Genomic DNA, 26,776 nt, shown 5'->3' on the forward strand with positions numbered 1-26,776 from the left:
GAAAGATATAGAAATTTGTCTTTCTATTTATTGGACGGCGTACTGATTAAATAATAACTTAATATACATATATAATGCTCTTAAATGTAGCAATAATAGATATAGATATTATTTTAATACTAAATAATTTATCGCCCTTATTTAATATATACAGAGAAAAGTTTCTAAAATCTCCCATGTGGGATAGTGGGATTCAGAGTTTACATTAACTTTGAATCTTGTTATCCCATATGTAAGAAAAAAAAATTGCACACTATATATTAATGGGCATTGATCTTAAATCAAAAACCATACAATGCGATTAAAACTTACAGGTGGAATGTGAATCATAGTTTACTTTTATCGACTGAAATCGGTTCCGATATCTGGATACCGAAAACCGATGTCCGGATATCGAAAACCGATATATGGCATCCGGTATCAGTCTCCAAAATCCGGATATTGGAAAACTGATATCTGGTATCGGATACCGTATTCGTCCTCACCCCCCCATATCCGATACCGATATCCGTCTAACCCCTTCTAGACGGATATCGACTAATATCCAATATCCGATATCGGATATCGGTTGTCCGATACTGGATGACGGACGGATATTGGTTGGGCGAGCACTAAGTCTACCAACTATATTCAACAAAATTTTCATAATAACCTATATCCTTGATCGATGGAAAAAATATAAATCGCTCAATCAAGTATTTCTAATTTGACTGTTTCCAGAAAGCACGACATGTGTCCGCATGAACGACATATGTCGGTGAAATAAGAGGTAAATATCGAGAGAGATTGAGCGAAACCAAGGTTTTGCGGCCGAGAAATACCAAAATTGATCATTCCTTCAATCGTGTAATGGTTTCGATCCTTCTTCTAGCAACAGGGTGGCAACACCGAAAATAAGAAAAATATCAGAGTTTATATTCAATAGCGTCTTAAGAGACGCAAAAATGATGACTTTCAATAGATTCTCTATCACGGTACTCTCGATTTAATCAGGGACTGACACAGTTTGATTTTGATACCCATCTTGGGCAGACCACCGCAAGAACACGAAAAGATGTCAGTCTGTCGCAGCGTCGACTTCGACGATGAAATTTAATTACCGACGACTTTGTAAAGGCAGAGTCAAGGGAGGCTAATGAATTTTTTAAGGGAGAATGATCATTTAGACGAGACCGGGGAGCCTATTCCATGGCGGGTAGTAGGAAAGACCACAAAGAACATGCTCGAGATGACCCCAATACCAACAGGGAGCGATCTCAGAATCTCTTCGTCCTGCTTGGAAGGAATCGGGTAGAAACACTTGACAACATTCTGATCGAAGAGAGCGACGGCGGCGAAGACGCACAAGGACATGAACGCATGCAAGAAGTCAATGAATTTTAGTTTATACGCCGCCGCCTCTTCCGGCGGAGGCCCGGCGGCGCCGTCGATTACCCAGATGGCCTTCGGCGTGGCTAAGCCGTAACATACATTTCCCTTGGCGTCTCTGAAGCTATCGGTGAAGCTGAGAAGAAGACATGACGCGCCGCAGAAGGCCAGCAGAGCTCCGGTCATGGCGCGGCTGACGCCATCGCAATGGCCTTGGTTCGTGAATATCGGCGAGAGGAGCTGGAAAGCGAGGACTGTGCCGGTGGGAAGGAGATTAGCGAGGTGGGCGACGCTTCTGAAAGTTTGGCTGATGGCCCGTTGTACGTTGGATTGGTAATTTTCGTCGTCCTGTAACAAGGGCTGCTCCTTGTTCTTCATCTTCTTCTCCGCCTTCGTTAATCTCTTTGGGGCTCCAATTTTATTGGCTTAAGTTAGGGAAGAGCGGTTTCGGGCGAGCCGTTCGTTTTATGTAAAAGAGAGCCTGGTTCGCGTGCAAGTAACAGAGATGAACGAGAAACGTGTGCGATGGACCAAGGGAACAAACGTTTACTTGTTCACATCAATCGATCCATCTCACTATCTTCTTCTTTCTTGATGTCCATCTATCTCTCTATCTTTTTCTTTTTTGGTATCCATATATCTATCTACCTATCTATCTATCTCTCTTTTAGGAGCGTTCAATCTTGTACCCGACAGAAACAGACAAAGCCGAAAATGAGGAACCCCGAACGCTCAAGCCTCTAAATTATCCATGCCCGCAAGCAAACCGTAAGCTTTCACCTGTAGAGGGAAGATACAATTCGGGCTAGAACCTTTTTCTTCGCTTGAAAATGGGCTAAGGCCCACAAAAATGATTGATCTTCCCCAGGATGAAGGCACGCTGAGGCTATCATCAATCCGACGTAATTGAATACAGAGAGAATTGATTTCCCTGGGCTCTTCTCTGCGGTTAATTACTCCGTCGGCCTTGGGCGGCGGTCCGATGCTGTCAACGACATTAATCTTTCTTATTTCTTACCAGTTGCCGCATTAACTTGCACCAAGTACGAATCTTTTATCATCGATTTCGCTGCAGTCGACAGCGGTTCGGCAGCTCGTCACGCATCGAGATTTAGAATCGTTTGATGGATTCTTGCCTAATCGAACGGCGTGCAAACTTCCGGCAAGAGTAAGATCTCTGATGCTCGACGTGACGCAACCTTCGTATCATTGCAGGCGCAATAAGCTCACTGGCTCTTCACTCGGTCGATCTCTGCCCGGAGAAGATTCCAAAAACCCAAGAAGAACGCGGATCAGCATCAAGTTAAGCTTAAAACTAATTGAAATCTTGCAAAGGACGGAAAGAGGTTCTCCTAAGTTCCAGCGGGACATGTCCTGGAGTTGCACCGGGGAGCGGTGGGACGTGGTCCTGGTTTTTAATGCGCGCCTCGAAGGTGAGGAGAAAGAACAACGTGGGCAGTCTGAAATAGCATTCACTCATTCATTCAGTGTTGGTTGGCGGAAAAGCATCTTTCTGTTCATCGGCGTCGCCGTGAAACCCTACGATTCTACGGCGATACGCATGCATTCGAAATCGAAATCATTCGCCTTCACACCCAACAGAACTCACGGGAAAGATAAATCCGAAGATATCGTCTCAGAGATAAATAGAGTCTATAGAGACATACGCAAGGGATAAAGCGGGCTACGAGGCCTAGCGCTGAAAGCCAAATCTCCCCATCTCAAAGCGGAGATCAAACATCATCGTTTTCGACGTCGACCGAAACCCGCTTGTAGCTCTGCCGGAAAGAATGATAAGCGGATAACACGAAGATAAAATATCAGATAAAACGTTTAGTAACTGAGAGGAGGATAAAATATTCGTGGCTGTCGGCACCATTGAATCTGACGCGTCGCTTTCATTGACCGCGGACTGTGGCGCGACGTAGATGACGCTCTCTCGTGGAGCTTGCTTACGGCTACGCGCATGGCCAGTCTCAGAGCACAGAAGAGACGTTGGATATCGGGACCGCAGCTTCCCCACAGGCATTTATCGCGCACCAGCGCTTCCTCTGGTTCGCCCTTTACTCTCGTCGGCGGTACAGATACAGCGAGAGAATGTTATCAAGGATAGAAAACTAAACTTCACAAATCTAACTTGTCGTTCTTGGGGAGGAGACAGGGGGGCCATTGACGCGACGGTGGGTTCTGTCTGAATCGTCAGTGGCCGTGCAATCTGCGCTCCGTTTTATAAACTCGCAGGCGCATAGTAGCCTGCATAGAGTCTCCCTAAGAGTCCACTGATTTGAGGCCTCGCCAGTCTGCCATCCTCGTTTCTCTTCCGTCTTGCGTCCGTTCGTCCGAGGGCCCGGCGATAGAGAAAACAGAGCGAGCGTTTAACGGAAAGAGATTAGAAAAATAAGGCTTCCACAGAAGGAAATCAAGGGAACGGCTTGATTTCCGCTATATTTTGGAAGGTCCCACTGAATTCATACGACCCACCACCTTCTCCTTCCCCGCCACTGCAGCGGAGCCGCCATCAACCTCGCCGCCATGCGCCTTCTCCGAGCTCTTCCGTTCCTGCTCTTCGTCTTTCAGACAGTAGCTTCCGTCAACCAGGACGGTCTCTTTCTTCTGAAGTTCCGCGCGGGGCTGGACGACCCCCTCGGCGCGCTCTCCGACTGGAAAGCGGATGACGAGACTCCCTGCAACTGGTCCGGCGTGTCCTGCTCCGCCGCCGGCGAAGTCACCGCAATCGAGATAGTCGGGCAAGATCTCCAAGGTCCATTTCATCCTCTTCTCTGCCGCATACCCAACCTTTCCTTCATCTCTCTAGCGAGAAACTTCATCAACTCCACCCTCCCCGACGCCGCGTTAACTCCATGCCCCGCCTTGGCGCACCTCGACCTCTCCGAAAACCTTCTCGTCGGGCCTCTGCCTTCGTCCTTGGCCTACCTCCCCCTCCTCCGCCACCTCGACCTCACCGGAAACAACTTCTCCGGCGCCATCCCCCCGTCCTTCGGCCGCTTTCCCAACCTCGAGAACCTCTCTCTCGTCGCCAATCTCCTCTCCGGCACTATTCCCGGCTTCCTCGGCCGCGTCCCCTCTCTCCGGCAGCTCAACTTATCCTACAATCCTTTCACGCCGGGGCCGATCCCTCCTGAACTCGGTGACCTCGTCTCGCTCCGTGTTCTCTGGCTCGCCGGGTGCAACCTCATCGGAAGTATTCCTCCGTCTCTGGGGCGACTTCGGAGTCTCCTCAACTTCGACGTCTCTCGTAACGATCTCGAAGGCGCCATCCCTTCGTCTCTCGCGGGGCTTACTAGAGTCGTTCAGATAGAGCTCTACAAGAACTCTCTCTCCGGGGAGATTCCCGAAGGTCTGTCGAAGATTTCCTCGCTACGCCGGATCGACGCGTCTATGAATCGCCTGGAAGGAACCATTCCCTCCGGCTTCTTCGACCTCCCGCTGCTCGAGAGCTTCAACTTTTACGAGAATCGGTTGATCGGAGGATTACCCGATAGCGTTACGAGGGCGGGAAAGCTCTCCGAGATCAGGCTCTTCAGTAATCGTTTGAATGGGTCGTTGCCTGCGGAGTTCGGGATCAAGTCTCCGCTCGCTGTTGTCGACCTGTCGGATAATCTATTCACCGGGGAGATTCCTCGGAGCTTGTGCGAGCAGGGTTTGCTAGAGGAGCTGATGCTGATCGATAACAACTTCTCCGGGGCCGTTCCGGAAGCTCTGGGAAGTTGCCGAAGCCTGCAACGAGTTCGTCTAGGGAATAATCTTCTCTCCGGCGAGGTTCCTCGTAGCTTGTGGGGACTGCCTCATGTTTACTTGCTGGACCTCGCTGGAAACAAATTCAGTGGCCGTATTCCTCCCGCCATCGCCGGCGCCACCAACCTCTCGAATCTTATACTCTCCGGGAACGAGTTCTCCGGCGAAATCCCGACCGAGATCGGGACTCTGGCTTCCTTGTATGAGCTGTCCGCGGATGGTAATCGTCTAACAGGCTCCTTGCCTGCCTCTTTTATTAACTTGGCAGAATTGCAGAAGATTGATCTTGAGAGAAACTCTCTCTCCGGCGAGATCCCCGACGGAATTCAAGCGTGGAAGCGTCTGACGGAGCTTAATCTCGCCGGCAACGCCTTCTCCGGCGAGATCCCGCCGGAGCTGGGTTCTCTTCCTTTGCTCAACTATCTCGATCTCTCCAACAACAGCTTCAAGGGGCGAGTTCCTCCGGAGCTGCAGAACCTGAAGCTGAACAAATTCAACCTCTCTAACAACCTCCTCTCCGGCGATCTTCCCCCGTTCTTCGAGAACGAGGCGTTTAAAGCGAGCTTCCTCGGAAACCCTAGCCTCTGCGGCGACTTGCCGGGGCTCTGCTCCTCTAAAGGAAGCTCCAGGAAGAGCCAGGGCTATCTCTGGCTTCTCCGGTCGTTCTTCATTCTCGCCGGGTTTATTCTCCTCGCCGGCTTGGGCTGGTTCTACTATCGATACAAGAAGATAGGATCGGCGAAAGATGAGGGTGATAAGTGCAGATGGACGCTGACTTCGTTCCACAAGGTCGGTTTCAGCGAGCACGAGATTCTCTACTGCCTCGACGAGGATAACGTTATCGGGTCGGGAGCTTCAGGTAAGGTGTACAGAGCCGTCTTAAGCAACGGCGAGACCGTGGCCGTGAAGAAGCTCTGGTGCAACCCTCAGAACTCCGCAGCGGGGGATGCCTTCGAGGCGGAGATCGCTACACTGGGCAAGATCCGGCACAAGAATATCGTCAAGTTATGGTGTTGCTGCGCTTACAAGGAATCACGGCTTCTAGTCTACGAGTACATGCCCAACGGAGGACTGGGGGAGCTTCTGCATGGGCCAAAGGCGGGATCTTTGAGTTGGCCTATGAGGTACAAGATCGCCATGGACGCGGCGGAGGGGCTATCGTATCTTCACCACGACTGCGTGCCTCCGATCGTCCACAGAGACGTGAAGTCGAGCAATATTCTCTTAGACGCAGAGTTCGGGGCTAAGGTGGCCGACTTCGGCGTCGCCAAGGCGATCGAGCCGCTGGAGAAGGGTGTCAAGTCCATGTCGATTATCGCCGGTTCTTGCGGATACATCGCCCCAGGTCCGCATTTTCTCATAAAAAACCAATCTTTTTTTAATAATACTCACTCTGATCAGCCGTGGCTATTCTGGGTTTCTTCTGGATCTCGCTTAACTGGGTTTTTTTCCTGAATTTTGCAGAGTACGCGTATACGTTGCGGGTGAATGAGAAGAGCGATTTATACAGCTTCGGAGTGGTGCTGCTGGAGCTGGTTACGGGGAAGCCGCCGGTGGACCAGGATTACGGGGGAAAGGACTTGGTGAGGTGGGTGTGCGGGACATTGGACACTAAAGGGGTCGGCCATGTCGTTGATCCGAAGCTCGACGCCTGCTTCTACGACGAGATCTTGCGCGTCCTCAACATCGCACTTCTCTGCACCAGCAACCTGCCCATGAACCGGCCGTCCATGCGCATGGTAGTGAAGATGTTGGTCGAAGCCCGGCCCGAGCAGACCCGGTTCGCCGATTCTCTGAAAGACGTCAAGCACAATACGGGGTTATATGATGGGGTTAAGCCATAATACTACGATGGAAGATAGAATCGGAATATGGCTGTAGGATTTTAGCTATTTGGGTCTTCTCTGGTGAGACCACGGCCCAGTATAGCTGGTCCAACATCGCAGTCCCCTCTGAAGGCGAATAATTTGTTCGACTAGGTGGCATCGTCTCCCGGTGTGTATCTCGAATCGTGTAGGAGAGGGAATGATGGGCTTGGGTAAGAAAGGGCAAGGCGACAGACTTAGCTCTTGGTTTTTTGTTAATGAATGCAAATCGAGTGGACCCAGGGGCTAGATGCTTAGACAGAGAGATAAGGTAGATGAGCTAACCCGTCACAATTTCAGCGGGTTATTCGCTTCTCCTCCTTAAAGATCATGGGCTGGGTTTAAGGCAGAATACGCCCAATTGTAAAATTTAGGATCGGTCCCGACTTGGATGTTCATATCAGGAATAGTTGTTCTGATCGGAAAGTCTATCACATCATGATTTGGTGCCCTTGGTCGTTTGAGATTTTCGACCGAGCAGTGTCTACTGATGAAAGATCATTTGGTTTGGGTTCATCAAGATTAAATATTTCTCTCTCCCTCTCTCTAGGATCGTCCAGTTCTCTTCGATCAGATCATGATCCTCGCCGTCGGAACATTCGAGAAATCTGAAATGGGATCGATACAATCCCGACGCCATTCTAGCATATCGAACCCATTCTAGCATCCGTTTCACTAAGATAGAGTTATTTACGAAGAAATTCTTTTACTTGCAGAGGCTGGAGATTTAAAACATGACAACGTATCCTGTGTTTACAGTCATGTTCGGATTGCAAATCTTGCAGTGTTTCTTCGATTTTAGTCCCCATGGGCCTGGACTATGTTACGGAATATTCTTTGCTGAAAATCGCACAGAGAGAGAACAGATAGAGAGAGGTAAAGATAGACTGATATAGAAAAATAGATAGTTAGAGAGAGCTAGAGAGATATAGATAGATAGAGAGAGAGATAATTGGAGAGATATATAGAAATATACGTAGTAAGAGAGAGTAAGAGAGATATAAATAGATAGTTAGAGAGAGCTAGAGAGATATAGATGGATAGGGAGAGCTAGACAGATGTAGATAGATAGAATGATAGAGATAGATAGATGTATAGTTAGAGAGAAAGATAGAGATAGATAGAGAAATAGAGACAGCGAAAGATAGACAGAGATAGAGAAAGAGATATATGGATAGAGTTATTGATACAAAGCGAGATAGTCAGAGATAGAGCTAAATAGATGGAAAGAGAGAGATAGAAAGATAGTTATGTGGAGAGAGATAGAGAAAGAGAGAGAGAGAGAGAGAGAGAGAGAGAGAGAGAGCATCGACATGGACCAGCAACAGAGAGATATATTGTACATTATGTATATATTTAGAGAGGGAGAGAAAGATAGGGAGGGAAGACAGAGTGTCTGTTTTTGTGTGAGAGAGAGATTAAAAGAGAGGACAAAGTGTATGTGTGAGAGGGAGAGAGGACTGTGGGTGAGGGAAATATATATGAGGGAGAAAGAGAGAGAGGGAGAGGGGGAGAGAAAGAGAGAGAGAGAGAGAGAGAGAGAGAGAGAAGGAGACAGAGAGTAAGAGAGACTGTGAGCGAGATACTAATTGATATATCGATAGCTAAAGATAGAGATAGAGAGATAGAGAGAGATAGAGATAGGGAAAGAGAGGGGGGGAAGATAGAGAGATAGAGAGAGAGAGAGACAGAGAACGAGTGACAGATGGGGAGAGAGAGGGAGGGAGCGTGACGGAGAGAGAGAGATAGAGAGAGAGCATCGACATGGGCCATCATTTACTGGCCAACCGCAAATTTCGCCCAGATGCGAAGGCAGATTTGCAGGGTTTCTCGTGGGCTCTGGAGGTGGACTTGTTGCCCGAAGAACACCGCAGCTCAGTTGATCACACGCCATGGCCTCCTCTCAAAATATTTCTAAACATGAGAAATAAATCCTTCGGGACAATACTGAAATGAAAAAAAAAGGAATGGGGTTGATCTCCCACGAGAGACGTTGACAGTTGTACAGACGACAAATCCTGGATCTAATTTGGGGTCACTCTTCTTCGTTCATCGCCGTTGACCCTTCCATCTTTCCTGTCTAGAGTAAGATAATACGGCTTCCTCTCGCCTCCAATTTAGTAATCCACGCACTATCCATTTATAAATGCGACGATATTAGTTAAATACCAAAACCCGGGCCCTTCGTCCTGGTTTTTACCATAAATCTCGCTCCGAACCATAACGAGGGCCCGTCCCATCCACCAAACTAATGCCAGTTTTATTTTAGTTACAAAGATGAACTGATCCTTCGCACCTATCCGTTCGCCTGCGCAGATGTCCATATTTTAATCCCTCGATAGTGAACCGTCTAAATAAAATATCAGTGTACCAGATTACATTATCTCATCTAGATTAATCTAACCCGAAGTCCAGTTTTAATTCATGGAGAGAAAGATAGAAGTATTTAGAAAAACAGCTATTTTGATCCGACGCATTCTTCTAGAAACGGCTTAGGATGTACAATTTTCAACTCCACAAAGAGGTCTCAATCTGATCCTCCGGGTTTATCCAAAGTCATCTACCCTGGAGTCAATTTCAACTATAGAGAGATCTATTATAGATTATAAATATCCTATATTATATAGAGAAATATAGATATATTAGAGAGATGGATAGATAGATAGATAGATAGATAGATAGGGAGAGAGGACAGAGAGTCTATGTATGTATGAAAGAGGGGAGAGTGAAAGGATAGAGAGAGAGAGAGGGAGAGAGAAACAGAGAGGAAGAGAGAGGGTGAGCAGGTGAGAGAGAGAGTGATCGGGTGAGAGAGAGAGAGAGAGAGAGAGAGAGAGGGTGAGCGAGAGAGAGGAATAGAGGGGGCGAGCGGGTGAGAGAGAGAGGATGAACAGGTGAGAGATAGAGGGGGCGAGCGGGTGAGAGAGAGAGGGTGCGGGGGGGAAAGAGAGAGAGGATGAACAGGTGAGAGATAGAGGGTAAGCGGGTGAAAGAGAGAGAGAGAGAGAGAGAGAGAGGATGAACGGGTGCAAGATAGAGGGTAAGCGGGTGAGAGAGAGGATGAACGGGTGAGAGATAGAGGGTGAGGGAGTGAAAGAGAGAGGATGAACGGGTGAGAGATAGAGGGTAAGCGGGAGAGAGAGAGAGAGGAAGAGAGAGTGTGAACGGGTGAAAGAGAGAGACGGAGAGAGAGAGAGAGAGAGAGGAGGAGAGAGAGGGTGAGCGGGAGAAAGAGCGAGAGAGTTAGAGACAAAGACAGAGAAAGAGGAGGAGAGAGAGGGTGAGCGTGAGAAAGAGCGAGAGAGTTAGAGACAAAGACAGAGAACGAGCGACAGAGAGAGAATTTGACACTATCAGATTAAGGCAGATAGATTTTCAAACATTTTAAATATTTTAACCGCAGAAATTTTTGAAACGCCAGAGTGAAATTTCCTGGACATTAATCTAGACGTAGGGGCAGAAGCTATTAAAAAAACCGTCCAGGCCATGCGACTCCACGAGGCCCCAACGCCCCGTCTCTACTAATTTTGTTGCTGCTCCATGTCGGCCCGGAGGGACAGCGGATCATCAGGAAATTAAATAAGACCACAACTGCTTTGAAAGCATGTCAATTCCTGTTCCACCGTTTCTTTCCCCAGGTGAACAACAATTCAGCAAAGTCAGTGCTGTTGCCATGGAAACTTATAATCAGAAGAGATATTTATTTCCGTAATACTTGCGCCATTGCCTGACGGGCTCGACGTGAGATCCCTTCTTAGGCAAGTGGGAATTACAGGGGATCGTCTCTTAATTAAGTTGCCCTCTCCATACAAACGCAATTGTTTCACAATAGGCTTCACGTTCGCGGCGCGTCGGCGACTGACAGAATTGAATAACTGAGGGCGGTGGAAGGGGGAGATGAATAACATTATACTTATGTCGCAGATCAGTCCATCACTCTACCCGGACATCTGCCTGCCTGCATCTCCCTTCCCACAGAGAGAGAGAGAGAGGGGAGAGAAAGAGAAAGAAAGAGAGAAAAAGGGAAAGAGGTGGAGAGAGAGGGAGAGTGAGAGAAAGAGAAAGAGAGAGAGGGAGAGTGAGAGAAAGAGAGAGAGGGAGAGAGAGAGAGACAGAAAGAGAGAGAGAGACAGAGAGAGAGAGAGAGACAGAGACAGAGAGAGATAGAAAGAGAGAGTGAGACAGAGAGAGAAAGAGAAAGAAAGAGAGTGACGGAAAGAGCGAGAGACTGAGTGAGAGAAAGAGAAAGAGAGAGAGCGAGAGAGAAAGAGAGTGACAGAAAGAACGAGAGAGAGAAAGAGGAAGAGAGAGAGAGAGAAAGAGAGAGAAGACAGTGACAGAAAGAGAGAGAGAAAGAGAGAGATAGATAGATAGATAGATAGATGGATAGATAGATAGATAGATAGATAGAGAGAGGGAGAGAGACAGAGAGAGCTACAGAGAGAGAGAGAGAGAGAGGGAGCGACAGAGAGATAGGCATCGGGTATCGGATCGGATCGTTCGAATCTTGATCAACAGATTCGAACGAACAAATGCCTATTCGAACAATTTGGTTCGTTCGTGTTCGATTGCCATTTTTTCGACATTGTTCGAACAATTTCGAACAAATGGCCAGCGGCCCCAGCGACTCTCACTGGCGGCCACTGGCGGTCGCTGGCGGCCGCAGGCGTCCGCTGCCCGCCGCTGGCGACCGCTGGCCGCGGCTGGCAGCCGCTGGCGGTCGCTGGCGTCCGCTGGCCGGGGCTGGGGGCCGCTGGCCCGCGCTGGGCGGCGCTGGCGGCTGCTGGCCGGAGCTGGCCGGTGCTGGGCGTCCGCTGGCCGGAGATGGCCGGAGCTGGGCGGCCGCTTTGCCGGAGCTGGCAGCTGCTGGCCGGCGCTAGGCTGGTGTTGGCTGGCCGCTGGCGGTCGCTGGCTGGGGCTGGCCGGCTGCTGGGCGCCCGGATTCGAACATTCGATTCGATCCGATTCAAACAATCGGGTCTTATTCGAACATTCGATCCGAACAGGCATCTTGTTCGAACAGTCTGAAGTGGACACTGGACAGATCGGCGTTCGGATTCGTTCGTTCGAATGCCTGATCAGATCGGTGTTCGGACAGATCGGTGTTCGAACGATCTGTCCGAATCCCCGATCCCTACAGAGAGAGAGAGAGAGAGAGAGAGAGAGAGAGAGAGAGAGAGAGAGATTGAAGAGGGGTTGGGGCCTGGGGGGGTAAAAACAGTCGTGTTCGGACCTGGGTAGTATGACAACATCGTGACGGCTTGGCAACCGAGACCACTTGTAAAAAATATAAACATAAAGAAAGGCACGGAAAGATTGATGTATACGCGTTGAGAGTTATAGTGAGAGAGAGAGAGAGAGAGATGAAGAGGGAGCGATAGTTGGTCAGAGAGGCTATGATAATGTTGGTCGAGGGTCCCTTAATGGGAAGTTCATTTGGAGGATAGAAGGGAAGGCAAGTGACCCTCACCCTCTGTGAATTTGGAGATATTTACCAAGCCGGAGATGTTAACAACGCTGGATGAGGATTCACTGTCGAGGAAGAGGGTCTTCATCCTGATCCAAAAGCCACCAGTCGCTGTAAGATTGGAGCTTGAAAACGAGGGAGAGAAAGTGACAAGTCTGCTATTATAGGAAAGGACAAGGATATTCTACCACTCCCACTGTAATCTCCCCCCTCTCTCTCTCTCTCTATCTATCTATCTCTCTTCTTTTTCCCTTAACTTGCTCTTCTCGAGACAGTATGCTTTCCAACGCTGTCGTATGCGCCACCCTCCTCTCTCTCTCACGAGCCACTGCGTCGATGATTTTGCTTGGGCTAGAAAAATAGACGTCCACATAGTAGAAGGGAGGGGAATAAAAAAACAGAGGGAGGTGCAAGGGGTGGGGCACGTTCAAACAAAAGATAGAAAGAAAATCGAAGAAATCTGAATTGAAGTTGTGGTGGAGATGGCAAGAGGGGAAGACTCCAAAACCTGCTGAATAGATTTATTGCATTCAAGACCAGCCCTGACTCTCCGCCCGTCAGATTTGCCGGCCGATGAAACTCGCCGGACATAGCCCGGCAGCAGCAGCTCCAAGTCGCCCATGAAAACCTTCGATCTTTCCCGACAGGCCTGATAATCCGATCATCATCTTCAACGTCTCCTTCGCCGTCAGTCCTCATCTTCAACGTTATCATTGGGATGCTTGCAATCTCGCCTTTGAGGAGCACGAACGATGGCGATAGAGGGGGGGACACGGGGACCGACTTCTCAGCGCTGGCCAGCGGTGGCGCTGACAACTTCTCCGGCGACTTTTCGACCGGCGACTTGCTGGAAAGCATCGACTTCGATGACTTGTTCGTGGGCTTCGACGACGGCGAGGCCTTGCCGGATTTGGAACTGGACCCGACAGAGATGCTCGCCGAGTTCTCGGGGACGTCGACCGCTTCAAGGAGCACGGGAGACCAGGATTTAGAGAAATCAGACGACGGCGAGAAGAGAGATAACGAAGAGGTCAATAAGCTAAACAGCGACGGCGGAGCTCCAAATGAAGATAATCTATCGGCGTCTGCGGGCAGCTCCTCCTCGCCGGAATCGGATAAGGCTCGCAAGTCCAATAGTTCCCAATCCAAGGACCCACAAGTGAAACGGAAGATGAAGGTTAGTACTAAATTTCGCCTGCATTTTTCCAAACTTCTCCACTCTGATCGGGAATCTACCAGGTCGATTGGACGCCGGACCTGCACCGGAGGTTCGTTCAAGCGGTGGAGCAACTTGGCGTCGACAAGGCGGTACCGTCTCGGATTTTGGAATTGATGGGCATCGATTATCTCACTCGGCACAACATCGCGAGTCATCTTCAGGTAAATTCCGAAAACGCAACTCGACCCTTCACGAGAGATTCCTCAAAGTTGTTATCTTTTCCGATCAGAAATATCGATCGCATCGGAAGCATATGTTAGCGAGGGAGGCGGAGGCGGCGAGCTGGAGCCAGCGCCGCCAGATGTATCCAGCGCCGCCGGCCGGGGCGGCGAACAAGAGAGAGGCAGCGCCATGGCCGGCGCCGACCTTAGGTTTCCCCCCTCCCGCCCAAGCCTTCCGGCCGCCTCTACACGTCTGGGGTCACCCCACCGTCGACCATTCCGCGGTCCACGTCTGGCCCAAGCACGCTGTTCCCCCTCGGCCAACGCCACCGCCGTGGACTCCCCCCCCGCCGCCTCCCCACGATACTTCTTACTGGCATCACCCCCATTATCGTCGGGTAAACCTCTTCTTTGAGATGCCTTCATAGCTCTAATCTACGGCGATTGAGACTGATACGACGCATTGCACAGGGATTGAGAGAGGGCTGGGTTCCTAACACGTTTACCCAGGGAACGCCGTGCTTCCCGCAGCCGATTCCGCCGGCGGTAGCGTCTTCTTCCTGAGTCTTTCTACTCTCGTTTTTGCGATAGTTTCAGCTTAGTTGAGTTTCTTTGGTCCCTGTAGAGATTTATGGTACCCCCTGTCCCGGGCATCCCTCCACACTCGATTTACAAGCAAGAGGGAGGCCCTCCTCCGCCGGCGAGGCCTCACGCTCAAGCCAACCCCCATCCTGTGAGTTCTGCTTGGAGTTTTTCCGTTGAAAGTCTCGAGCTTTGATCTGATTATGTTGTGTCTGCAGTCTAAGGAGAGCATCGATGCGGCCATCGGGGATGTTCTGGCGAAGCCCTGGTTACCGTTGCCGTTGGGGCTGAAGCCGCCGTCTTTGGACAGCGTGCTGACCGAGCTCCATCGGCAGGGGATCTCCAAGATTCCCCCCTCCTGCGCCTGATCTCGGCGCAAAAAATTCGACGACTTCACTGCTCTGTATCCCCTCTCTGACCTCAACTTCACACTTCCCCTTTTTGCTCTCTCTCTCTCTCTCTCTCTCTCTCTCTCTCTCTCTCTCTCTCTCTCTCTCTCTCTCTCTCTCTCTCTCTCTCTCTCTCTCTCTCTCTCATCCACCGGAGGAAAAGGTGAAATAAGGCCATTCTCTCGTCTTCTACATGCACGACGATGGGCTCTTGCTCGAGAAGGGGAGATGGAGAAGCCCCACTTGATGGGAACTCAGAAAGGAATTTTTGGCCATTTTGTCAAATCCCTTCTTTCGCTTACCTCGCAAAAAAAAAAACAACTTCACTGCTCTGTCTCAACCCTCTTCTTCACTCTCTCTTAGTTCTCTCTCCGCCTCCCTTGCTCTACCTCTCTCTCTCTCCCCCTCTCTCCTCTCTCGCTCTCCTTCTCTCTCCTTCTCTCTCCCTCTCTTTGCTTCTCTCTCTCTCTCTCCCACTCTCCTCTCTCTCTCCTGTCTCCTCCGTTTCTCTCTCTCCCTCTTTCCCTCCTACCCCTCACTCTCTTTCTCCCGTCCCCTCTCCCCTTCTCTGTCCCTACCTTCTCTCTCTCCTCTCTTTCTCCCTTTCCCTCCCCCATTCTGTCCCTCTCCCTCTGTCTCTCTCTTTCTCCCCTCTCCATTTCTCTCCTCTCCCTCTCTCTCACTCTTTCTCTCGCATCTGTCGCTCTCCCTCTCCCTCTCTTTCTCTCTTGATAAGCTCAGATTTTGTGTTTTTTACTGGTTATTTAGCAGTTCAGACGTGTGAGGTTCAGAGCTTATGCAACAAATTTATAAACCTCACGGCGTAAGGCGAGTGAGGGTCGATCCACAGGGAGCAGGAGAAAACAGCAGAAATTTCCTTCTTTATTCAATAGATATGTCACTTATCAATTTAAAATAAATATTAAACTCTGTTAAATGATCCTCAGGAAAATCACAGAATTCCTCTTTAATTCCTAGTTTAGTCGAAAGATTTAACTGTTATTGCTCTGATTAAGTTAAAGATTTAACTTAATAGAGGCTGTCTACAGAGAAGTTCTCTGTAGACAGTACCTTTGCCCTTGGGGGCAAAGGATCAAACACCTTGCGTGCAGGGTACCTGCGCGCAAGGTGTTTGCGTGCAGCGGCGCTGTCGCGCGCGGCGTGGCTGCGCGGCGGCTGCTGCTTGGCGGCGTTGCGGCGGTGCTGCGGTGCTGCGCGCGGCGGCGTTGCTGCGCGCAGCGGTGCTGCTGCGCGCAGTGGTTCTGCTATATCAAAGGGATGTTTGGGGAGGATGATCAGAACAAGAAAGAAACAAAGTTCAACTGAAATCAAATCTAAAACGAAACAATCCTCAGTTGGAAAATATTGGAAGATCTTGTGACTCTTCCAACCCAACCAAAATTGTCTGAGAAGAGAGGGATTACAGGGCTGAAGCTTGAGATTTCCCCACGTCGGGTGTCACGTCCTTGCGGCGAGGCGTGGTTCTTCAATCCAAGCTATCTTCAGCCTGTTCTTCCTCTCCAACTCCAAAAGCTCATCAGCTCCTGGAGGGTGCAGAAATCCTCTTCTCCAAGCCTTAGTTTCCTTAGAGAAAATTCTGAACAACCTAAACTCCTCTCTCAAGAGAGTATTTATAGGTTTTCTCTTAAGTCATGCCCAGGGGCATTTTCGTAATTTTTGCCACTTCAAATTTTTGCCCACTTCTCTTGATCCTCCTCTCTTCCTTGATCTTCTTAACCTGTTTCTGAATGTTCACTAGCCATAAAATGTTAAATATATTCCACTTGATTCAAAGAATCAAGTGGGGTTAGTGATTTCATAAAACAATACATATGCATGAACTTAGCATGAATTCACAAGATAATTGTAATGAATTTAAACTTAAGAACTTGATTATTTGATGACATATTTTAGAGTCATCATCTCTCCATCTCGCATTCTCTTCCTCTTTTCCTCTCTCTGTCCCCTCGCTTGTGTCTCCTCTCTCTCTCATCTGTGTCCTCTCTCTTTCCCTCTCTCTAATCCAATCGGATGGGGCATTCGAACTATCTAATCCGAGCACCGATGTGTCCAATTCAGATTCGATCCGAACACGAGACGTGCGTTTGTTCGGATTGGATTGTTTGAACAAGATGGCTGTTCGGATCGTATGTTCGAATACGTTCCGATTCGAACACGTTGTTCAAATCGGATTGACTCGAATTTTTGAATCTAGCTGCGCCCAGCAGCCGCCAGCGGCCGCCAGCACCAGCCAGCAGCTGGCGCCGACGACCAGATGCCAGGGCCGGCCAGCGGTCCCCAGCCCTGGCCCGCACAAACCAGCTGCGCCCAGCAACTGCCAGCGGCCGCCAGCGTCGGCCAGTGATCACCAAAGAGAAAGTCGCTAGCGAGTGCCCCCTGGCTATTTGTTCGAACTTGTTTGAACAGTTCGAAGAAATGGCCGACCAAACACGAACAAACCCATTTATTTGTTTGAAACTTTCAATCGAACACGAACAAAGGGTCTGTTCTAGGCACCGGGGATCAAATCGGATCTGATCATTAAAATCTTGTTCGAAAGATTCAAACGAACAACTGCCAATTTGAACTGATCTGTTCGAATCTTTCAATCGAACAGACCCTTTGTTCGTGTTCGATCAAAAGTTTCGCTCGAACAATTTTGTTTGTTCATGTTCGTTCGGCCTTTTTTTTGAACTTGTTCCAACAAGTTCGAACAAATTGCAAGCGGCCGCCAGCGGCGCTTGCGACCGACATCAATTTTCTCTCTGGCGGTCGCCAGCGCTGGTGGCCGCTGGCCGGCGCTGAGTGGTTGCTGGCCGGTGCTGGGCAGGCACTGAGCGGAGCTGGGCGCTGCTGGCGGCCACTGGATTCGAACATCCGATTCCGTCCGATTCAAACAACATGTTCGAATCAGATTGTATTCGAACATTCGATTTGAACAGCCATCTTGTTCGAACAATCCGATCCGGATAGATGTGCAGATCGTGTTCGGATCGGATCTGAGCTGGACAGATCAGTGGTCGGATAGCCGCTGGCGGTCGCTGGCCGGCCGCCGCTGGTAGTCGCTGGCCGGCCGCCACATGCGGTTGCTGGCGTCCGTTGGCCGCTGCTGGTGCCGCCGACGACCGCTGGCTGACCCAGAATCGCAGGAGCTGAACTGAATACCATATCCGGATTCGACGATTCAAACAACGTGTTCAAATCGGATAGAATTCAAACATTAAATCACTCCATTTAGGACTTCTTGCCTTCCTTTTTAATAAAGAAAAGTAATAGCCTGATCAATCAAGTAATAACATATGCTACTAGAAAATTTCTTGGCCTTGAATTTTATACAATGACATGTTATAAGCATTACATCATGAACATTAGGAATCACTTACAATGTATGAGTTCTTAAATAAAAACCAAAATTTACTAGATATCCTTGATACATATTGATAACATGTAATTTATAGCATTACTTTCATACATATTGCATTTCTATTTCCACTCAAATGATAATAATTGCATCTTATCATAGTAAAAAAGAAATAAATTTGTCTTTAGAATCCTCTTAATGATTTTTCCTGATTTTTTCTTCAAATAATTCAGTCGGAAACATGAAGAAAAGGTCTCTAAAACTGATCTCTGTAGTTTTTTCAGGCATAAATATCCAATTTCATTAATTTTTTTGGTATTTTTACTTTTTTTAAGAATAGAGGGATTTTGGCAATTTTTCAGGTAAAATAGGAGAGATAATGAAGATGATTGATAAGCAGAGGGGGCATATATCCAATTATTTTTAATACCAGTGCCAAAATAAAATTACACAAAACCAGAGGGAGATTTCTTGAAATTTCATGAAGAAAGATGGCCAAAAGAATTAAATGCCGTAGATTGCTACAGATTCAAAACTTTATAACTGAAGATTCAACTGTCGGATTGAGCTCAAATTTTGAGCACTAGTTCTTCATTATATCCTCTTTCCATCTGTATGGATGGATTGGCCAACATATTTACATAAGTAAATAAAATTAAGGAAACCTTAGGGAGAAAAGTGGAATGGTCTCACCCCTTTACTCTAGGTATACATTTCTAATTTTCTATCTTTTTCATTCTTGGATGCTCTAAAACAGTTTGCACTCAGAGGGTATCTGGCACCAAATAAAATTTTATCCTGGTATTTTATTTCATTTTTAGTTTCTTTCTTCATTGATCTTGATTTGTGTTCTCCTAAATCATATTGTCTTGGGGGAAATGTGCTGGCCCTTATCATGATTCAAGAAGGAAGTTATCTAATGATCAAATTCTATGATCAAATATAAAATACCTTTAAATTAGATGTGTTACCTGTTGGATTCTGTGCTTTGGTTCAATCATGGAAAACATATTTTTTCAAATGTGAAAGTGATTTTAATTCCAAATCGATCTTTGAAATCAATACATCACATGTACCTCATGGGAAACTTTTTCATCCTTGACTTGCTCATTCTAAGATTTTTCTGAAGCCATTCACAAGGCTGGCCTCTAGAAGTATCCATGCGCTCATGTTGCTCTTGGATCTCCACTTCGTCTTCTTCAACTACATCTGAGCTATGACTTTTTTGAATCCCTTAATAAGAGGCTCTTAAGTCATAGTCAAAATGTAGTCGTCCATCCACGAGATGTCATTGGTGTCTCAGGTCAATGGATCACTTATACAACCGGAATATGAATCAACCTAATTGACGTTTAGGTATAATACCATGCACAGATTCTTTGGATAAATTCAGTGAACCGTTTCTCCAAAAAGCACCCACCATCTATCCTTATTGTTGCCACACTAATAGCCACAAGATCAGCTATACTTATCGTACAAGTAGGATCAGTTAGTGGTGTTCTATCTGTACAATTCAATGTCCAGCTCGACTATGCATTGAATAGGAATATTTAGAATACATGCTTAAATAATAGCAATGATTGTATTATGATCTCATCATAATTCACTAGATCATTTCACATATTCGTGGACTTCATTATAAATATCACATTGGAGTAATAATGAACTAATTTTTTAACTAATGAACTTAAATAAAACATGATGATATGATTTGGCTTGATAGCCACATAATATCCATCCTTACCTATTCCCTGCCTTCCTCTAAATCTGTACATTCTTCACCAACCATTATTATTTAAAAACCCTATATTAAGTACTTTCTTTATCTCAATACACTTCTGATTCTAGATTTTCTTTTGAGGATCAGGTTGAATGAAGTAAGGACCTATATTCTCTTCGTATGTGCTCATCTCTCCTACCTCTCTCTTTCCAATTCTTTTCTCCTATGATCTCTAAGGATCTACCCTTTTATTTAGAAAGGAAATCAATAGAGATTATCCTTATCTAGTCTTGGATATCTGATCCTCAAGATTAAATAATGTATATCAGATCTCTAAGATTAAATAATGATGATCTCTATTGGACATCCACATCATTAAAATTTTCATAATTGAGATGTTGAATTTAAATGTAATGAACCAGATTAATTACTATCATTTTTTGTAATCAACTTTTACAATAATATTTATAATGAAACCTCTATTTTAAGATATACACGATGAGTAGAGGGGTCATCCATAGAGAAGCAAAGTTCAAGGATTTAATTCAAGCTATCTAGAATGGATTTTTAATATATCGACATGGTATCTAATCAATATTAAGTATATTAATTCAAGATTGTATCTAATGAATTATATAAATCTACATATATGTATATATATATATATATATAAGAAACTTGTAAATAAGGCATAAGAATGATATAATGTAAATAAAGGTTGGTGAAGCTCTTTTCATGGAATGAAGCTATTTGACCTCCTTTGACTCACCCCCAAGTCTCCTCGTTTTCAGCCCCATGGCCTTCACCAGTTGATCCCCAAAGCCTACTAGGATACACTTTAGGTCTTTATATTTAGTTAACCCAAAAATGCCAATATTCCAAATATGTAGACAAGGATATCCAATAATAAATAATCATTCAACATAATTCAAAAGAAAATACCTCAAATATTAAAGTATGTATAACAAGATGTTTCAATTTTTTTTCCGTAATCTCTTGATTCTCTTCTTGCCTTCTATTTTGATGCAGATTTAGTCCTCATCAAGGTCACATTTTCACCACTATTTAAGGACATATGGAAATCAAGATTCTTTGAGTGTCTCTCATAAGTGATCCTTCCAGTTGGCTATCTTATTTTCAATCTTAACCCAAATAATACGGTTATGGATAAGGGAACAACACGTCCGGACGTGATGCCCCGAACGTGATGGGACGGATGACACATACTGATGGACGGTGACGTGATGAGTAGTTCATCATGTCCCGTCCCGTCACATGTGCCAGCATTTTGAAAAATTCCATCACGTTTCTGTCACGCGTCACCGCATGCATCGCCCCATCACCGGATGGCATCATCGTCACAGGTGATGAAAATACAATGCTCTTAGTGTCCTCTCTCTTGGCTATCTCTCTCTCATTCTCTCATGCTCGCTCTTGCTTGTTCTCTGTCTCTATTTCTAGATCTCTCTATCCATCTCTCTCGCCCGCTCTTGCATGTTCTCTTTTGCTTGTCTCTATCACTCCCAATTGCACGGCAAGATCATCTCCATTGAATCTCCCCCTTTCTCTTTGTAGAACTCTCTCCTCTGGGCTCGGTTTGTTCTTTTGTTTGACACGAACAGAAGTCAGGAAGACAGGAAGCAGAAGACACAAAGACGATGTTCTATCACGTCATCAGGTGCTTCTTTCATTAACGCTTCATTTTTTGAAGAAAGGATAATGACATGATATTTGATGATTCTCATTCAGACAATTTATCTTCAATTTCAAGAAACTTGCTCTTAACGTCATTATCATAGTCAGAGACTTTGTTCATTTTAAAATATTGAGCTATGTTTGTAGGAATTTCTGTCGCGTTACTTTTCTTCTCATGGTTTGATTAGTGATGTTCCACTCATTGTCTTATGTTGGTGAGTGATTCATGTATTTTCCAATCGTGGAATGGTTGGTGTGTTACCTTTGAAATGTTTAATCAAGACAGAGTAAATAAACCTATTTTTTAAAGTCTCAAAATTGAAATGCATATTCCAGAAGTATTTGATCTGAATCCAGTGATATGTCTCTTATTTTTGTTATGCCTTGATTTCTATATCATGGGAAACATTATTTCTACGATTGATGTTGGTTAAAATAGGCTGCATCTCCATCTGTGTCTCTGCACATTCTTTTTTTACATCTTCTTCTCCCTCCATCTTTCTCTCTTTCTCTGAAGTTCCAACTCTTTCCATCCTAATATCTGCACATCTTCCCTCTCCATCTTCTTCTCCCTCCATCTTTATCTCTTTCTCTGAAGTTTCTACTCTCTCCATCTTAATTTCTGCACTTCCTAATTCTCCACCTTATTCTCCCTCCATTTTTCTCCCTTTTTCTGAAGTTTCTACTCTCTCCATCTTGATCTCTGCATTTATCTTTTCCACCTTCTCCCTACATCTTTCTCTCTTTCTCTGAAGTTTCTGCTCTCTACATCTTAATTTCTGCACTTCTTAATCCTCCACCTTATTCTCCCTCCATCTTTCTCTCTTTTTCTGAAGTTTTTACTCTCTCCATCTTAATTTCTGCACATCCTCTTTCTCCACCTTCTCCCTACATCTTTTTCTCTTCCTCTGAAGTCTCTACTCTCTCCATCTAAATCTCTGTACTTCCTCTTTCTCCACCTTCTTCTCCCTCCATCTTTCTCTCTTTTTCTGAAGTTACTACTCTCTTCGTCTTAATCTCTGCATTTCCTCTTTCTCCGCCTTCTTCTCCCTTCATCTTTCTCTCTTCCTCTATTGTTTCTAATATCTCCATCTTAATCTCTGCATACTGTAATTCAGTCTTCAATGGAGGATGGCTATGTTGGAAATAAATGTCCCACTAAAACAATGACTGGGATCCAGGCCATTTGAAATGACCAAACCACAATGAGATGATCAGATTCTCTTTCACTTAATTAATTACCCAATGCATTATTTTCTTTCACCTATTTAATTCCTCGATGCACCGTCTCTTTTACCTAATTTCTGCTGAAATTTTATTTTGTGTTATAATTATGTGCATACTTATTTAACTTAACAGTTACTCGTTCATCCTCTATGCATACTTACATGTGTATTACATAGTCTTGAATAGAAATCCCACGTGGCGACTTGCACATTGACTCGGCTGGATGGTCATCGGCAAACGACTATATTGAAATATTTCATGGTGGTTGGGTCAGGCATATGGGCGTGCGTACTATGTCGCGATGAAAAAGTAGATCAATTACGGAATAGATTGAAGAGGCATGAAGATGGATACACAAACATATTCTGGAGGCAGTAGCAGTTCAATTGTGGTAGAATCTATGCTAAGTTGAAGGGCATTTCTACTGATCAACACTTGATAGCTAAGGCATAATGGCAGGGCCATCCAATGATGAAGATGCTAGACAAGATGAAGCAGATTATAGCGCAATTTTTTTGTCTTACGGACTCCTCTTGGGTCATCGTGGTCAGTGTGGGGTTCAAGATCATGCGGAAGTACACCACTGAGATGATTGTTGACCTGCCAAGAATGAAGGAAACAAAGGCTGTGACATAGAAACTCTACGGGGTCATGAAAGGGAGGCTCATAGAGTTATTAGCAAATATCCCTAAGGTCTCATTGATAGTGGACGCATGGACTGGTGAGAATTCGTGTGATCTTCTGGGCATCATGGTTGATTGGGTGATTAACCAATGGGAACTATTTGAACGTGTGCTTGCAATACGCGACCTTGTGGGGAAACACGATAGTGAGAATATTAGTTCAATTATGCTCCAAGCATTGGATGACTTTGGTTTGAGAATGAAGGTCGGTGACAACCCATCAAACTTAATTATGTAATATATTACTTTATTACATGACTCACCATTTTTTAATGTAGGTTGGCGCTATCTCCACAGGCAGTGCCTCAAGCGACAAGCAGATGATATCAATAAATGGTCATTCATGGTACTGCCCATGTCTTGGGGATGTTGTGTTCGCTTGTGTGACATCCTTAGTCACAAGCATCCGAGCATCGACGCAAGGACGCAAACAGTACGTGAAGAAATGCAAAGACCTAGGGCAAAAGAAGCATAACCAAATCCCATTAGATTGCCTAACACGATGGGAACAGTACGTATGACATGTTACATGCTGCTTTGGACAAGCGAGATGTCATCTATTTCACGGCTTTACAGATTTTATCTTAATGGAAAATGACTTGAGATTCTCTTGTGAAGAGCGGGAAATGTTGGCTTACTTCCGCAACATCCTAAAGCCATTTTACAGAACAACAAACTATGTGAGTGGTCGAAGACAGGGAGAGTTGTGGAAGTATTTTGCATTTTGAAGGTGTTGATGAGACATATTGATACTATCATACAGAATTGGATGTGCCTACAATCTTTGTCTCATGAAGAAAGCTGACTGTTGGACAAATCACATCGATCTGACAAGCGTGTAAGAGTACGAAGATTAGGATATTGAAGTATTAGTCAATTATATCAAAGAACCAAGCAGCCACAAAAACGACCATTCTCGACCCTTTCAACAAGGGGTCATCACTCAATCCTAGCATCAGTCATAATGCTTTGGTATTCATTTGACGACTAATGCCCCTTCATGGGGACCGAGATCTTGCATTTAATGACAATGAGGATGATGATTGGCTCACTGAACTTATCGACGGGGGTACCCCCCTAGAGAGAAGGAATGGTGGGTATCCACTCCAACAAAGGAATTGGAAACCTATCTCCATGTAACTGAGAGGAAGAACACAAAGACAAAACTAGGATGGTGAGCATGCATAGGCACACGTACTTACCCTCAACTATCTACCCTCACTCAAGAGTTTCTTTCTATATGTGTCACTAGTGCCCTAGTAGACCGTTTATTCTCTACAGGAGATGTAGTCGTCACCTTCAAAAGGCATGTCTTACTGCTGAAAGCGTTGTGCTCCTTGTCACTATGAAGTGTTGGTTACATGCCGAGAATGCTCAACTTTGTGATGGCGATAATGACAAGGGCTTTCTGATGATGATGACTAGTATGAGGTAAAAAATCTGATCTTAAATATCACAATGCTTCATGTGAATTTTTTAAAAAAATATTTACCCATCTAGTTCAAAAAATATACCTAATGTGACCAATAATAACTCCTCCCAATTATGTGATTAAAAAAATACTCCTTAATGAACTTCCCAATATTTTAGAGTACTCAATGTATTAAAGATGTTGCACAGTATTAATCATATTATTCCAGGGAGAAAAAAATCCATTTAATACAACATAGGCTCTCATATAATATTCCCTATATATCTAGGGGAAAAATATACCTAATGTGACCAATAATAATTCCTCACAATTATGTTATTCAAATAATACGCCTTATTGAGCTTCCCAATATTTTAGAGTTCCCAATGTTGCACACTATCTAAGGAGAATTTTTTAAAGGTTTTTTCCCTTTTAAAATGTTTTTTTACAAATCCGTGACCGACAGCATTCCTGATGTTCGTCACGTCACCCATCCAAGGACCTCCTTCATCATCACGTCACCGTCATGAATATTTTATCATCGTCACCATCATATCATCCATCATAGTGCCATCACCGTGATGTGTGACGTACGGATGACAACTGCCAATCCCTATTATGAATATTATGAATAAATTTTTTTAATAAAAATAATAATTAGGAAAATCTACAAGTGATGATTTTTAGGCCAAGGATGTTGACGATGTGAATCCTAAGTCATTGTGTGCTTCCTCCTTGTAACTTGATGACTCTCAATATGTCATAAATTATTAATGATTTTCTGAGCATCAAAGTATCATTTGCATTCATTTAATCCTTATTGGTCATATTTCATGTACATTATTTTCCTACTTACTAACCCCACTTGATCCTCTGAATCAAGTGGATTAGATCTCACTTGATGGATTAATGAGTTCAGATATGGATCAAGCACCACGAGGAGTGCACTTGACCAAGAGGAGCTGGCGAAAAATTAGAAGGAAGAAAAGCCCTAAAAATCTCCAAGAAGCACAAATCAGAGAAACCTATAAATAGCCTCTTGAGAGAGCATTTTAGGTTGTCCAGAATTTCCATTTGAACAGGCCAGGGCTTGGAGAAGAAGAGTTCTGCACCCTCCAGGAGCTGATGAGCATTGGAGCTGGGGAGAAGGAGCAAGCTGAGGAATAACTTGGGCTAGACGACCTCCACCTTGCCGCAAGGATCGTGACACAAGGACGGAGCGATTCTCAAGTTTCAGTAACTGTGTACTTCTCTCCCTATAGACAATCTAATTTGGGTTGGAAGAAAAACTCCAGTGATCTTCCAACGATTCCAACTGATATTGTTTCTTCTTCTAGTTTGATTTCCAGTTTACAGTTTGTTTGAGTCGTTTTCCTTCTCGTCCCTATTCAAATCCTCAGTTTTCCCACTGCATCTAGTTCACCATTTACCCCATCAGAAGCAACCAAGGCCAGCAGCCAAGGCTGCCAGCAGCCAAGGTCACAGCCAAGGCAGCCAGCAACCAAAGCCGCCAGCAGCCAAGACCGCAGCCAAGGCCGCCAGCAGCCAAGGCAGCTCGCAGCTCAGGCAGCTTGCAGCCAAGACCGCAGCCAAGGCCGCCAGTAGCCAAGGCCGCAGCCAAGGCCGCCAGCAGTCAAGACAACTCGCAGCCCAGGCCGCCAGCAGCAGAGCTGCGCACGACCAAGGCTGCCAACAGTCTTAGTCGCGCACAGCCTAGGCTGCCAGCAGCCAAGGCCGCGCGCAGTAGAACTGTGCACGACCAAAGCCGCCGGCGGCCATAGTCGCACACAGATGCAGCGCTGCGAGCAGGTGCGCCACTCGCAGGCAGCAGCCGTGCGCAGGCGCCACGCTGCGAGCGAGCACACCCGTGCG

The 26,776-nt window shown here is 45.9% G+C and overlaps 3 protein-coding genes and 1 long non-coding RNA gene across 4 annotated transcripts; 2 read left to right on the forward strand and 2 right to left on the reverse strand.

Annotated features, from left to right (window-relative positions):
* Window positions 1-894: 894 nt before the first annotated feature.
* Window positions 895-1,900, reverse strand: LOC144703051 (protein DMP4-like). The gene has a single exon (XM_078575129.1). It carries the CDS (start codon window positions 1,744-1,746, stop codon window positions 1,159-1,161), a length of 588 nt encoding a protein of 195 aa, XP_078431255.1. The 5' UTR covers window positions 1,747-1,900; the 3' UTR covers window positions 895-1,158.
* A 207-nt stretch (window positions 1,901-2,107) lies between these two features.
* On the reverse strand, window positions 2,108-3,644 carry LOC144703245 (uncharacterized). Its single transcript, XR_013581507.1, has 3 exons — window positions 3,245-3,644; window positions 3,036-3,146; window positions 2,108-2,828 (listed from the first exon to the last, which is right to left on the reverse strand). It is a non-coding gene; the product is annotated as an uncharacterized LOC144703245 (long non-coding RNA).
* A 22-nt stretch (window positions 3,645-3,666) lies between these two features.
* On the forward strand, window positions 3,667-7,252 carry HSL1 (HAESA-like 1). Its single transcript, XM_078575369.1, has 2 exons — window positions 3,667-6,469; window positions 6,589-7,252. The coding sequence occupies exons 1-2, from the start codon at window positions 3,901-3,903 to the stop codon at window positions 6,966-6,968; spliced, it is 2,949 nt and encodes a 982-aa protein (XP_078431495.1). The 5' UTR covers window positions 3,667-3,900; the 3' UTR covers window positions 6,969-7,252.
* A 5,660-nt stretch (window positions 7,253-12,912) lies between these two features.
* Window positions 12,913-15,561, forward strand: LOC144703246 (putative transcription factor GLK1). The gene is made up of 6 exons (XM_078575370.1): window positions 12,913-13,633; window positions 13,696-13,836; window positions 13,905-14,234; window positions 14,308-14,382; window positions 14,462-14,569; window positions 14,637-15,561. Exons 1-6 carry the CDS (start codon window positions 13,175-13,177, stop codon window positions 14,784-14,786), a joined length of 1,263 nt encoding a protein of 420 aa, XP_078431496.1. The 5' UTR covers window positions 12,913-13,174; the 3' UTR covers window positions 14,787-15,561.
* The last annotated feature ends 11,215 nt before the right edge of the window (window positions 15,562-26,776 follow it).

Source organism: Wolffia australiana, chromosome 5, assembly GCF_029677425.1.
Source record: "Wolffia australiana isolate 7733 chromosome 5, ASM2967742v1".
NCBI lineage: Eukaryota > Viridiplantae > Streptophyta > Magnoliopsida > Alismatales > Araceae > Wolffia > Wolffia australiana.

Bases quoted from the DNA above. Each gene is read 5' to 3' on its own strand.
- HSL1 (XM_078575369.1), top strand. From the start codon at position 3,901: ATGCGCCTTCTCCGAGCTCTTCCGTTCCTGCTCTTCGTCTTTCAGACA. The intron at 6,470-6,588 runs GTCCGCATTTTC...TGAATTTTGCAG, and splicing joins TTGCGGATACATCGCCCCAG to AGTACGCGTATACGTTGCGG.
- LOC144703246 (XM_078575370.1), top strand. From the start codon at position 13,175: ATGCTTGCAATCTCGCCTTTGAGGAGCACGAACGATGGCGATAGAGGG. The intron at 13,634-13,695 runs GTTAGTACTAAA...GGAATCTACCAG, and splicing joins AAGTGAAACGGAAGATGAAG to GTCGATTGGACGCCGGACCT. The intron at 14,235-14,307 runs GTAAACCTCTTC...CGCATTGCACAG, and splicing joins ATCACCCCCATTATCGTCGG to GGATTGAGAGAGGGCTGGGT.
- LOC144703051 (XM_078575129.1), bottom strand. From the start codon at position 1,746: ATGAAGAACAAGGAGCAGCCCTTGTTACAGGACGACGAAAATTACCAA.